The 13,353-nt window shown below is 34.1% G+C and overlaps 1 protein-coding gene across 9 annotated transcripts in view; it reads right to left on the bottom strand.

The window, feature by feature from the left end:
* Positions 1-13,353, bottom strand: part of Kiaa1109 (KIAA1109 ortholog) — a 199,439-nt gene that overhangs the window by 73,348 nt on the left and 112,738 nt on the right. For all 9 annotated transcript variants that reach the window (XM_013515292.1, XM_005386777.2, XM_013515295.1 and 6 more), the window contains 6 exons: positions 12,308-12,527; positions 11,709-11,867; positions 10,073-10,248; positions 6,380-6,555; positions 2,601-3,307; positions 1,623-1,868 (listed from right to left, as the gene is read on the bottom strand). In XM_013515292.1, the coding sequence (XP_013370746.1) occupies positions 1,623-1,868; positions 2,601-3,307; positions 6,380-6,555; positions 10,073-10,248; positions 11,709-11,867; positions 12,308-12,527 (1,684 nt within the window). The remainder of the gene's footprint in view (positions 1-1,622; positions 1,869-2,600; positions 3,308-6,379; positions 6,556-10,072; positions 10,249-11,708; positions 11,868-12,307; positions 12,528-13,353) is intronic.

Genomic DNA, 13,353 nt, shown 5'->3' on the forward strand with positions numbered 1-13,353 from the left:
CTTGCCAGGCAGGCGCTTTTGCCACTGAGCTAAATCCCCAGCCCCGGTTTATAGATTTCTGAATCAAGGGATAAATGTAGTTTAAAGACTACTGATAAGTACTAGTAAATTAACCTTCAAAAAGTTCAATCACATTACATTCATTTACAAATTGGGTATTCTCATTGTACCTTTTTGGGTGAACCAACAGATTAAAAAATTAGGAACTTTTTAAATTAATGAAGTTGAACACATTTTTATATTAATCATCTACATTTTTGTGTATTATGTCCTTTGCCTGTATTTGGAAGGAGAGTTGATGCTATGTTTGAATGTTTTCCTTTTTATGTGGTGCTAAGGATTGAACCTAGAGCCTCACATATGATAGGCAAGTGCCTACTTCTGACCTAAAACACCAACTCTGTACTTTTCCTAACCATTTATGAGCTAACTGTGGTGGTGCCCATCTACAATCAGGCAGAAGGATCCTAGATTGGACAATTTAGCAAAATGAAAAAGAACCTGTATCAAAATAAAGAAGAAAAACAAAACAAAAAAAAAGCCTGGGGATGTAGCTCTGTGTGAAGGTTGTGAGTTCAATACCCAGTACCATAAAACACACACACACACACACACACACACACACACACACACACACACACACACAGAATGCCCAAAACCAATTTACAATTTAAACAATTTCTTCAGAGAATTTAATGGTAAATAATTTTTTAATGTAAAGTGAGTTTTTCAGCAAAAAAATATTCAAGGCAAAAAATAAAACAGTTAAAGAAGGGTATATACAGAAAAATAATTTCAAAATAACTTTTACTTAGTGCTTATATACAGTATTTGGCAAGTATAACTTTAACAATAAAAACACAAGGTGATTCATAATTTCCTATTCTTATGTAATAGTACCTGTCAGGTTATTTTCATTGCCAAAGAAAGAAGATACTGATACAGAGTTATTGATTACTGCAAGGGAATCCCTAGAGTTTATTTTCATAATTCTATAGTCATTGATTCTGAGAAGTTTTATTTTACCATCTCTGAAACCTGGCTGCATTTACAATCAATGGTATCTGACCATACATGGCAACATTATTTTCTTTTTCGTGATACGGGGTTCATCTTCAAATTGATGGTGCACCTTCATATTCTCCTAGATTTGATTAAATGTTATACCTTGTATAATCATTCTTATGATGAATGGTATTTCATTAACCTAGGAAATTGCACATCAACAAATGGGACTTGTTTTTATAGGGATACTAAAATGAGTGCTGGATTGTAAAATTTCTATAGTGATAACAAAGAAAAGCAAATATTTCACAAATTTTCACTATTTTCTTAAAGTTTTCAGCCACCAGAGGAACTTTTATGAGCTGACATTAAAAGATAGGGATTAAGTGCCACTAGTCATTTCAAACACTAGCTTGATGTTTATGTGCCCAAATATTTTCAAGTGATATCAAAGCTACCTCAGTTCACTGATCTTCAACTATATTTAAAGTCCTTGGTATTTAACCTCAAAATTTGGGAAGTCTCATTCTAAACAAAAATACTGCCAAGTAGAAGTTTTGGATACACAGCATGGATTTTCTTCAGAAAAGTGACACTCTAGCATTAGAAGATCATACCTTTCATTTTTTCCTTAAGGGTAAAACTGCCATGAATCCTCTTCAGTTCTGATTCCATTGTTAGCCCACCAATATCTGCCTCTAGGTGTGTGCGGTTCACCATGCCAATCCCAAAGACTATCAGTGTAACATGCTGAGGTTCAGAAGTCACCAAGCTACGTTTCCTCTGTGTCTTAGTCAAACTGTTGTTGTCTTGTTCATTCTCAAACACAACTTTACATGTTGGCTCTGTAGGACTCCGAACTCCTGGAATGGAATTACAGAGTTTTAAACAAGAAAACTGTAAAATGGAAGGACGTTTCAAACATCTAATACTACTTTCTCAATAAGACTTGTTTCTCAAGAAAATGATTTAAAATTTTTTTCAATATATTCCCAAGTTCCTACTGAAATAGAGTCAGATATCTAAAATCAAGTGATGAAAGGAAACAGTGACATAGATCCTTTTAAAATGGGAAGAGGGTCCAAGAGACCAAGGGTTAATGAAGGGGAGGAGAGGAAAAGAATGTAAAAAGATTTAAGATGTGTCATGTACATGTACCATAAATGTACAGTGTACAAATACAATGAATATAAATATTGTCATAAAGATGAACTAAAAAATTAGTAATAATAAAGAAAATGGGGAAAGAGGATCTAGAGACAGAAGGAGAGAAAAGGAATTTAAAAAATCAAGATATGTTATATATATATATATATGTATCGACTCCCTAAGATCAATGTAAAATTTCATGCATTACAAACATATACTAATGAAATGCAATTAAGAAAACAAAAGAGCATCCCATATAAGAGGCAGGGAGGAGGAGGAGAGTAGGACGTGAATATCACTACTATTTTTTTTCCTTGGCGATTGCCAATATCTTTACATTTCAATTATCCACTTGTAGCATTAAGGAAATATGGTGAACAACTTGCAGTCTTTTTTAGTATTACTGCTATTTTAAACAAAAAATTTTAAATCACAAACATATTTACCTGCTGGTCCGAAAGTTTCTGAAGACTTTTCCAATATTCCCGTTGGATCAGAGATAAGTGAATAAAAGTTAAGTAATTTATACATATTCTGCCAGCACTCAGCTGAAGGCTCACTTTGTTCTGACACCGTAATTGAATCAGAGTCATCCATATGAATGGTCATGTGATCCACCACATCTTTTGAACCTTTTCTAGACACTTTCGAAGTTCTTCTTTCAGATCTTCCTAATGAATTTTTGTTTCGAGATTCCTTTTTGTTATTCTCGTTGTTGGTCCGTTTATTCTTTACATTATTTACTCTGTTGCCACCATTAAGACTTCCTCTAGAACTGCGGCTAAAGTCAGATGAACGAAAATCTCGATGTTTTCTAGTTTTGAAGGTAGGCGTTGGGGAAGCAGATCCAGCTGTATATCTACTAAGTTTAATGTCAGTCTGAGTTGCTTTGATATCATCTATCATTGTACTGAACTGATGAATAAGACGAACCAAAGCCATATCTACATGCTGGCTTATTGACTGACAGGAAATAGTAAAGTTGCAGTGGAAGGTATTATAATAGCGCTTGTTGAGATCATGAAAAGAAAGGGCGTTGGCAGAGTTCTGCGGAGTGCACACAGACTTTTCCATTACCACAGCACTGATGCTAAAGGTTTCCAACATTAATGCTGGTTTAAACTCAAGTGGAGGAAGATTCACATGGCCTTGCCTAAAATGTTAAAAAGAAAAGGACAGGTTTTACTTCCTTTTGTCTAGAACTGCACATCTTTATAAATTTATAAGCAAACTAATCCTAAAACTTAACATAGTATAAGCTATTTAAATAAATTTTAAGAGACTGAGCAGATTATGCCTTTTCTCTTCTTTTTCTTTTTTTCCCCACACTGAGCTACAATAAAAATTTTAAAGTAAGGCTACAAGAAATGCAAGAAATAAAAGCTAATGAGTTCCTTATAAGAATGGAGAGCACTCAGACTTAGTGTAATAGTAGAAGTATTAAAAGGAATGTTAAATTGGCTAGGCCAAAGGCAATTATATCCAGAGAGTTACTTAAAGAACGTCTCTGGAAACAAAAAGAGACGCATCGTTGGATATAGGTCAAGTCTGTGGCAGTATTACATACTAATTATTAGGCCAATAATTAGACTGTAACTATAGTATATACAAAATCTGTGTCTACATACAATCTATTATATGTAGATTACATATTGCTGATATAATCTAATTATATATACCCCAATTATGTATGAAGATGCATATGTGAACAAATAGATACATTTAAATATAAATTTGCTTATATTTACATGAAAACCAGCTAATCTAAGTAAAATTTCAAGTTTAGCTCTATCATTCAATCCTAAATAGGGAGCATAAGTGGATAATTAATATTTTGCTGTCTAGGTATGATAGTTCCAATCTGAGTAAGTTTTAGGGCTGAGGATATTTAGTGGCACAGTGCCTTGCTTGGCAAGCACAACGTCCTGAGTTAGATTCCAAGTACCAAAAAAAAAAAAATTCTTGAATAAGTTTTAGTCACTGTGGTTTTACTAATAATCTCCAAACATGATTTAATATTTATTGTGAATGAAGTACAAACTATGTACAAGACCTTCAGTCCACAAATTATTACAAAAACAACAGACATACATGATAACTATTGATCAATTATTTCTTTCAAGGTCTTTCAGTGGTTGAAAGTCTTTTGTTACTCATCTGTTACTCAGTTTCTGTGCAGACAGCACAGCAGGTGGCTGTGCAGCTGGGGTGCCCCCTTAGTCCCCAGTGATAAGGCATCATGGCATTTTACAAAAATGAATGATCAAAAGGGGAAATTAGAGCCAGTAGTGGTGGCACAGGCCTATAATCTCAGTACTCTGGAGGGTGAGGCAGGAGGATCACTGAGAGCTGGAGGCTAGCCTGGGCTACATAGTGAGTTCAAGGCCAGTGAAAACTACATAGTGAGGCCCTGTCTCAAAAAATAAAAAAAAAGAAAAAAAAAAAAAGAAGAAGAAGAAAAAAAAAGAGGAAATTAAACAAGAAAAACGAAACAAAGGAGCAAAAATGGTAACACTGGTAGTCAAACCAACTGAACATAAATGGAATTAGAGAAGAAACAACTGACCATGGAAATGCTAATACTTCGGAGCTTATGCAGTCAGAAAAAGAAAGTGAAGGTGAGCTTATTAACACACAGAAGAAAGTGCTTGTGACAGGAAGTATAAAGATTTCCCACAAGAAGGGCTGGGGATTTAGCTCAGCAGCACAGTGCTTGCCTGGCAAGCTCAAGGTCGTGAGTTCGATTCCCAGTACCGGGGGGGGGGGGCGGCGGAGATTTCCCACAAGAAGTAATGTTACAAAAAGTTCACTGTAAAGTGAACTTGAAGATACTGCATAACGTTGAAAGTGTGAAGGATAAAATGTTGGAACCAATCACTGCTTACAAAGTAGTACGACACTGTGCCACAGAAAAGATGCCCATTCTGATAGGACAACTGTTCAAACTATACTTTGATAAATTTTTACAAGGAAAAAAAACAGTTTAATTCTCAATGTTTTTAATACTTTATGTTCCAGTAACTATTAAGTTTTTCAGTTTTCATTTTTCTATGAATTTAAACTAAATGGTAAAACAATTTTTAATGCTTTGGCAAACATATTTTGAAGTCTCAAAAGAAAAGTAATTTTTTCTCACTGATCTTTAAAATCACTTCAGTTTCAGCTTCTTTCTTCATTGTTATGGTAGCATAATACAAAAAGCAAAAATCCCCAGTACTTAATAGACAAGACAATGTAATTTCTGCATTGCTCCAACATTAGAAAATCCTCATATTTTGACCAGAAACAAAATTTAGGGATGCCACAGTTTTCTATACATCATTCCATGGAGTTTTACAAAAACAAATTTTTTTTCATTTTTTGAAATTTTAAATGAACTATCTCAAATGAAAACTATATTTTACTTAGGTAAATATTAGATACAAGTGTACTTTCCTTTTAATTTATAACACCTTGCAAAAGCAAAAACAGGATGAAACAAAGCATGCTATAAAAATTAATGCACCTATAACCATATTTCCCTATCCCTATTCACTTAAAAAAGACCTACCCAAAGTAAAATTCCAAGTTCCCAAAGATCAGTTAAATCTATTAGTGGACACACTATTACCTATGAAATCAGTAAAGAAACTAATGAACTATCCATGAAAATACAAAATGTCAATAAAAGATGATTCTTACATTTCATCACACTGCATTTGGTATTCTCATATATTTGTTTCTGATGGCTATAGCCTTAATATGACTTTTATACTGTTCTTAATACAAAATACTACCTATAAAAAGTCAACTCAGAAAGAAAGGAATAAATTCCAAAAATATATAAAATTACAATCCATAAGATTATAAATATCCCACTACTGGGCTGGGGATATGGCTCGGGACTGCGGATGTCGTTCAGTGGTAGAGCTCCTGCCTTGAATGCACAAGGCCCTAGGTTTGATTCCCAGCATCAAAAAACAAACAAACAAACAAACAAAAAACAACCCACTATTACAAGCCAAATACATAAATGCTGAGTGCATATACCATCTATGTACTAACATAGTATAAAAATGCCTTTAAAAATGTCTCTCACTGTGTTAAAAAAGCTATGGATTTATTAATAAGAAAATGTAAAAATTATTTTCTCATTAAAGTATTAAAATTACTTTCATATTAAAATTAGAAGAAAGCAAAGTTAAAAACAAACAGATAATCTTAGAAAAAATTTTACATAAAACACCTTCTTGCTCTTTTGCCTTTCCTCTCTTTGGCTGTGTCTGAATCCACAATATCTGCTCTGAGGCAGTCTAGTGTTCCCGAGAAGGAAAGGTGTTCTCCAAAGTACATTCGGTAGCAGAGTGGCATTGTATCCTGTGACTGGATCCCTGTATGACTCAGAAGAGGTTTAAAAACAACCTGAAAAGCATTAAATGTTTACATTAGTTCCATTTATAGTTCACCTTTTAACTGTAGCTTTCCTCTTACCCATGTCATCATAGTTCATATTGTTGCCACAGTGTAAAGCAAAAAAGGGTATTGTATAATTGATCTTAGTTGTGCTTAAAGCACAAACCTTACCCTTCTTGAATGTGTGAAGTATAAGAAAAATAATCTATAAATTAATTTAAATCATAATACTTTTGCCTTTTAAAAAAAGGCATGCCTATTTACTGCGCTTCTATTTTTAAAAAACTGATATATTGCGTTCACAAAATGGTTTACCAACTTCTTGTATTAATATAAAAGCATTTCAAGTCATATTATGAATATCTGACCGATATTTAAATAGTGCCACTTGGTTGTAATGGTTATCTAACATTTATTTTCTGAGAGCAAACTTCATTTATATTTTAGGTATCCTACAGGCTTTTGGAAATACAATACTCTGGGTTAAAGGAATAGTTATTTGAATTTCACAGGCACCATGAGATCACCCAAAAAGAAACAACTATACATGTTCAACACTAGATGCCTGTAACTGCTCATTCTCTGCTGTATGGCTCCTTTCCATCCTTCCACATACTAAACACAGCTGCTACCCAGTACTTTCCTCAGCCTCTTCCAAATTCTGTCCATTCTGCCTTAGTGACTTTTCTTGAAGCTTTCAAACTGTCTAAATGGTAAATGCCATTTATGCAGTGAAATCCAAATCCACATTTTCAACTGTTCTAAATCAATCCCAATGGAAAATTTCAAAGTTCAAGCCATCCTCCATTTTTCCTAATCTGTCATCTATTTCTCCTGCTTAATGCTCCATACATATTAGGGACTTTGGTTTCTGACTTTCTTTTTTTTTCCCATCCCAATTTATCATAACTTCAATGACCACACAGATAATTCCAGCAACACTTCATTTCAAAAGTCAAGTGACTTCCTCGTCCCCTGCAACTTTCACTTAAACCCATTTTAGCAAGTTCCTAGACTTTCTATGATATCTCTCTACACCTCATTTTCTTCTTACATTTGCTATGAGCCAATCCTCTTTTATTGCTGCACCTGAGCTGCTAAGGATAATGAGAGAAAATTATATAATTGTACTCATTCATACTTTAGTACTGACCTGAACCCTTCAATAGATCCTCAGCACTATCTGCTCATCTTCTCATTCACTCCAACCTTTATAAATCTCTAAATCACTTACCCAACTTTTAAATTTTTAAAACTGACACACAAAAATTATCCATATTTATAGAGTACCACACGATGTTTTCGTAAATGTATATATTGTGTAATGTTTAAGTCAAGGTAAAAATATCTACCTGCTCAACATTTATCACTTCTTCATGTTGAAACTTTCAGTTAACTTTCTCCTAGTTTAAAAATATGTATCATTATTCATAGCCACCCTACTATCCAACAGAAAACCTGAAGTTTTCTCTTCTATCTGTAAGTTGATAAATTTTCCTCTACCCTCTCTTTCCCTTGCTTCCTCCCTACCCTAAGGCCTCTGGTAATCAGCAGTCTGCTTTCAATTTCGATGAAATAAACTTGGAATCCTACATACGAGTGACATCATGTGGTTCTTGCCTTTCAGTGTCTTGCTTAATTTACTTAACATAGCAATCTCTAGTTCTATCCATGGTGTCACAGATGACAGGATTTCATTTTTTATGACAATATTATTCTATTTTGTATGTTTACTGTATTTTCTTCATCTGTCCCTGTCAATAGATATTGAGGTTGTTTCCATTTCTTGGAAACTGTGAATAGTCCTACAACAAATATGGGTTTTGCAGGTATTTCTTCAACATATTGATTTCCTGTCTTTTGGGTATATACTCATTAGTGAAATTGCTGGATCATACAATAGTTTTACCTCTCTGAGGCTGTGCCATGTTTTAGGGATGGGTATACTAATTTACATTCTATAGTTTTTAATGTATTACTTAATACTCATGTTGTTGATGAATTTTAGAATCTTACATGTAATGGTAAATTTATCTCTACAATTGAATGAATGTTAAGAAATAAAATGAACTTGCTAAATAGGCCAAAATAAAAAATTTCATAAAAAAATTAAAATGCCTAACATTTTTAACACACATTCCCTTCTTCTGTAAGAGAAAAATTTGAAGCTAATAATTTACAAAATCACCTTTATAGTTGTGAATTATCCTTAGTGCCTTCCCAAAAATTCTTAGCAAAAAAGTATCTCCTATATCTAAAGCACCCCTCTTTAAAACTGACTCTAGATTTCATGATATTTCATTTCTCTACAAATTTGGCTTTGTCCTCTGACTCTTCATTGTGTCTTTTATTGTTTGTTTTCATTCTTTCCTAACTCCTATAAGCATGTAAATTACTGAAGCCTCTTTCATCTTGAAAATAACACATTTCTGAGTATCACTGTCCCACTCTCCTACCTGCCTTCTGGTCAAACTAAAAAAATGTTTCAAAGGATTTCACTCTTCCTATCTTGTTTAATCATTAAATAAGACCCCCATACTCTTTTTCTTTTACGTTTTCAAATACACAATCATTTAAGCTTAGAATTTCACCACCACTTGTATAAACTGTTTAAACAACTCACTTTGTCACCTCTAGCTTCTCTACTGCAGTCCATTTAACAACTACATGTATAGTATTTCCACATGTACAATATTGGTTACCTTATTCCTCTGTTCTAAAATCATCAATGCCTCTGGATTATTTACTCAATAAAGTGTCACCACTTTAAAAGAATACAAGATATGATTAAAGTTTCTAGTCATGTTACTTACCTAAAATTATTACAAATAATAAAAACATATCCATTCTTTGGTTGATGGACATCTGGGTTGTTTCTAAGATTTAGCTATTACAAATTGTGCTGCCACAAACATGGGTGCACATATATCATTGTGGTATGATGATTTTAATTCTTCAGGGAAGATACCCAGAAGGGGAATAACTAGGTCAAATGGGACAATCCCAGTTTGAGGAACCTCCACACTGATTCCCACAGTTGCACCAGTCTACACTCCCACTAACAGTGGAAGAGGGTTCCTTTTTCCCCACAGCCCCTCCAGCATTTGTTATCGGTTGATTTTTTTGGTGATAGCCATTCTTTCTTTGGTGAGATGTAATCTCAGTTTGGATACCTATATCTGGTAATCTGAACAACTACTCTGAAGATAACCATGTGTGATATAACAACCATTGTTAATTTCCTATCAACTTGTTTTGAAATTCTGTATCATTTCTATTGTTTTTTGTTTGTTTTTTCTCTTTAAACACATTATAATAGAGACTCATTTAATGATCATCTACAAAGACGTGATTTGGATTTACAATTAGCTCGTGTACTTTAAAAAGGCTCCTCCAGTTTGCAGAAAGATTTTCAGTAAATGGACACAGAATACATTTTCACTAGCACTCCAAAGTGCACACTGTCTAACAGTTCCTGTTGCTACATACCACTGAAAGAGGCATGACTCTCATTAGAGAAACCTACCTGTGCATCAGCGAGCTGAACAGCAGGAAACCCTTGGTTGGCTTCTTCTACACCTGCCACATCATCCTGACTAGTGCTATGCTGAGAGTGTGTTCCATCCAAAGTATTCTGGTCACTAGACAAGACTGTGTTGAAATCTGAGGCTGAGGGTATTGTAGGAAGATTGGGTGCAACACCTAACAGAGTAAATTTTTTAAGAAGAAAATATAAATTATTGGAAAACAGAAACAACACAAAAGGCCACAGCAAGATAAACTTTTGAAGCCTGTATTGTAGTCCCTTAACTATATCACTTAAAATGAAAAGACAATACTGCTTTTAAATTACTTTACAGACGTAACTTTTTAATGAAAACTGAAATTAATTAATTTTCAGAAAATAGCTATTATTCTTATACATGTATGAGAGCCAGCCAATTCAAAAGGTAGAATTTCTGGCTACAAAATCTTTGAAAAATATCTGACATCCCATCATCTTTGCACTGAGCGAGAGTTACGAACAGTAGCAGGCTCTTCAAGAATTACATATTTTCCTGAGGTAGAAAAAAATAAAAAGACACTGTTTCTTTCCTCTGTACACTAACATTTAACTTAGGCGAAAGACTCATAATAAAGGGAAATCATTCCCTTTTAGGTCCCTTAAAATTTAAATTATGTTCATGCCACACAGTAGTGAAACTAATGGTAAAATGATACCAAGAACTGGTGGAAGCACCATCCATCTTCTTCAGCTGAGGGCCAGTGCTAAGAACTAGGGAGCAGTTAGAATTAGGAACAAGTCTACATTGAAGGTGGTCCGCACCAGTAAGAGAAAGGGCTGAGTGAGTAGCTACACACAACTCATTTTTCATACATTTATGTTTTCTCTCTGAAAAGAATTTATGTGAAATTCAAATAGGTGTTACATGGATTAATTTTAGTTGCCTTCAGGAATCAGCATTAAAGGCTACTTCATGTATTTTTCAAATGAAAGTAACATATAAGAAAATAATATATTTACTAAACTTGAAAAATAATCTTAAAAAAAAAAGAAAAAGCAGAGAAAAGGAAAGACAGGTGCGCTTGTATTTCTGGATACAGCCACCACTGCTTCAGGGTGGATTTCTTGCCAGTCTTCTTCCTCATACTGCGCATGTAGTCTTCTAAAATAAGTGCCCCTCATTTGCCTTTCCCCTCAAGGAAATCTTACATCATGCCTCTCAGTACTCCTTTCAATTTAATTAAATATTTGTTTAGTAATTATACAGGATATAGGATAACAGTCACTATTTCTCAGAGGGATTTGGATAAACTAAAAATATTTACTTAGTGTTGCAAGTCCAAAATATGGTTGCAATTAGGCCACATTGTTACCTCCTTTCAGTGTTTTGAAAATTAATTAAGGCCCACTAAACGGAAGTTTTAAATTCTTTAAATTATATACATTCTCATATCTGCTATATCTGCTTTTCCAGAAGAACACTGAGTGAACTGTGAACTACTCTCTCAACTGACGTATCATCAAAGGCATTTATAAATGGGCCCATCTTAACATTACTTAAATGTCTGACGTTATTTTAATTATTTTATTAAAAACAGGTATTTGCTATAACTATGTATGCTACAGAGATAAGCCAAATAGTATTATAACTCAATACCTGTTGGAAGACTATTGTGTCCTGATTTTGTGGCAGGAGATTCTTGTACCATACTCCCTCGATTACTCACAGCATTTGACATCCAATTATAGAAACTCACAGATGATGGCTCAGATAGCAAAGGATGCTCAGATAACATATCAGTGGCCACTGTATTTCCTGAAAATATAGTTTTACTGAGTACAGAATTATGTAAGTACTAAGTAACAGAAAATGCAACTGATATAATTACTTTCAAGAAGTCAAGTTAAAATATCGTTTTTTCCATAGATATTTTCAAACCCTTCCTGCATGATGCTGTAATTTGGATACTATATCATTAGTAAGTAGCTTATTTTTATTATAACAGGGTAGAAATCCTACATTGGTTGGTCTACCCATATCCCACATCAAATACCTAGGCTGATATAGTCAGTGTTACCACTTAAAACTGCAAAGGGCATGAAGACAGTAAAAAATTACAAACAGCACAACTATATTCTAAAATATTTTCTCAAAAATAAGATGTAAGATTAACATTGCAACCAAAAGTATACATGTAAATAAAAATGTAATTTTATAATTAAAATACATTTGTAACTGTTAAATTTAGGTGGTACCTGTTCTAGTAAGAGAGCTACTTTTCACAGCTGCACTACTCCTCTGAGGAGTCCCTTCCAGAAGATTATGCAAGCTTGGAAAGCTTCCAGTCAGGTAGCTGAGTAGGCTCTCCTTTCTTGGACTTTCCTTTACTGGCATTCCAGCACGCCCAACATGCACTGGAGAATCTGTGGCAGTGTCTCCACTGGTATAGCTCAGAGAATGATATGGATGAATGCCCTACAAGGAACAAATCAGGGTTTTGTTCTTATGAATATAAACATGACTACTGATAACTACTATTCTAATTGCTATTACTGCTAGGAACAACTACTGTTACAATTGTTATTATTGGTAGCTATTCTGTACATTAATACTAAAACTGGTGGGCTCTACCAGGATGGTGTTGAATCTCAGAAGTATATAATCATGTTCTGTAACTCTATGGTATAATACAAAAGGCCACCTTTATTATCATTATTATATTAAAGCCTGCCCCCCTTATTTTAACTATGTGTCATTTAATTTTCTTCTAAATCTGAAGAGAATCAAGTGATAGGATATGCAGATCCTAGCACAGCATGTCCAACAGTTGGTGCAAAATAAAGCACTAGTTAATAGCTAGTAAAAAGAGCACCAGAATATCAGAAAATTATGGGTAGGATGTTTGTGGAGGTGCTAAGTTACAACCCTAGAGCTAATGAAGAAAAAATAAGTATCTGAGATATTTCTTTCCATCACTGCTTATTAACTGAACCAGCAAACTAATACCCAGTACAATTTCCCTTAAACAAAATATTTCCTCAAAAAACTAAAAATATTCAATCTGAAATGATCTGTATCATGAAGAATACTATCAAAAGAAACTAAGGAGGGGAAAGCTCTTCCGCAAACTTCCTGAAGCTTCTTACTGAAGGTCAATGTAGGTATCTACCTGGAAGCAAACTAGAGGCTTTTGGTAAGAGCAGGAAATCTAGGGCAAAGACCACCAGAGCTGTCAAGCTCTCTGAAGTCTTAGCCCGCTCCGAAAAAGGGAACAAGTTGTGCTTTTTTACATGCCCTACCA

The sequence above is a fragment of the Chinchilla lanigera genome, unplaced genomic scaffold (assembly GCF_000276665.1).
Source record: "Chinchilla lanigera isolate Chin_1 unplaced genomic scaffold, ChiLan1.0 scaffold00027, whole genome shotgun sequence".
NCBI classification, from domain to species: Eukaryota; Metazoa; Chordata; class Mammalia; order Rodentia; family Chinchillidae; genus Chinchilla; species Chinchilla lanigera.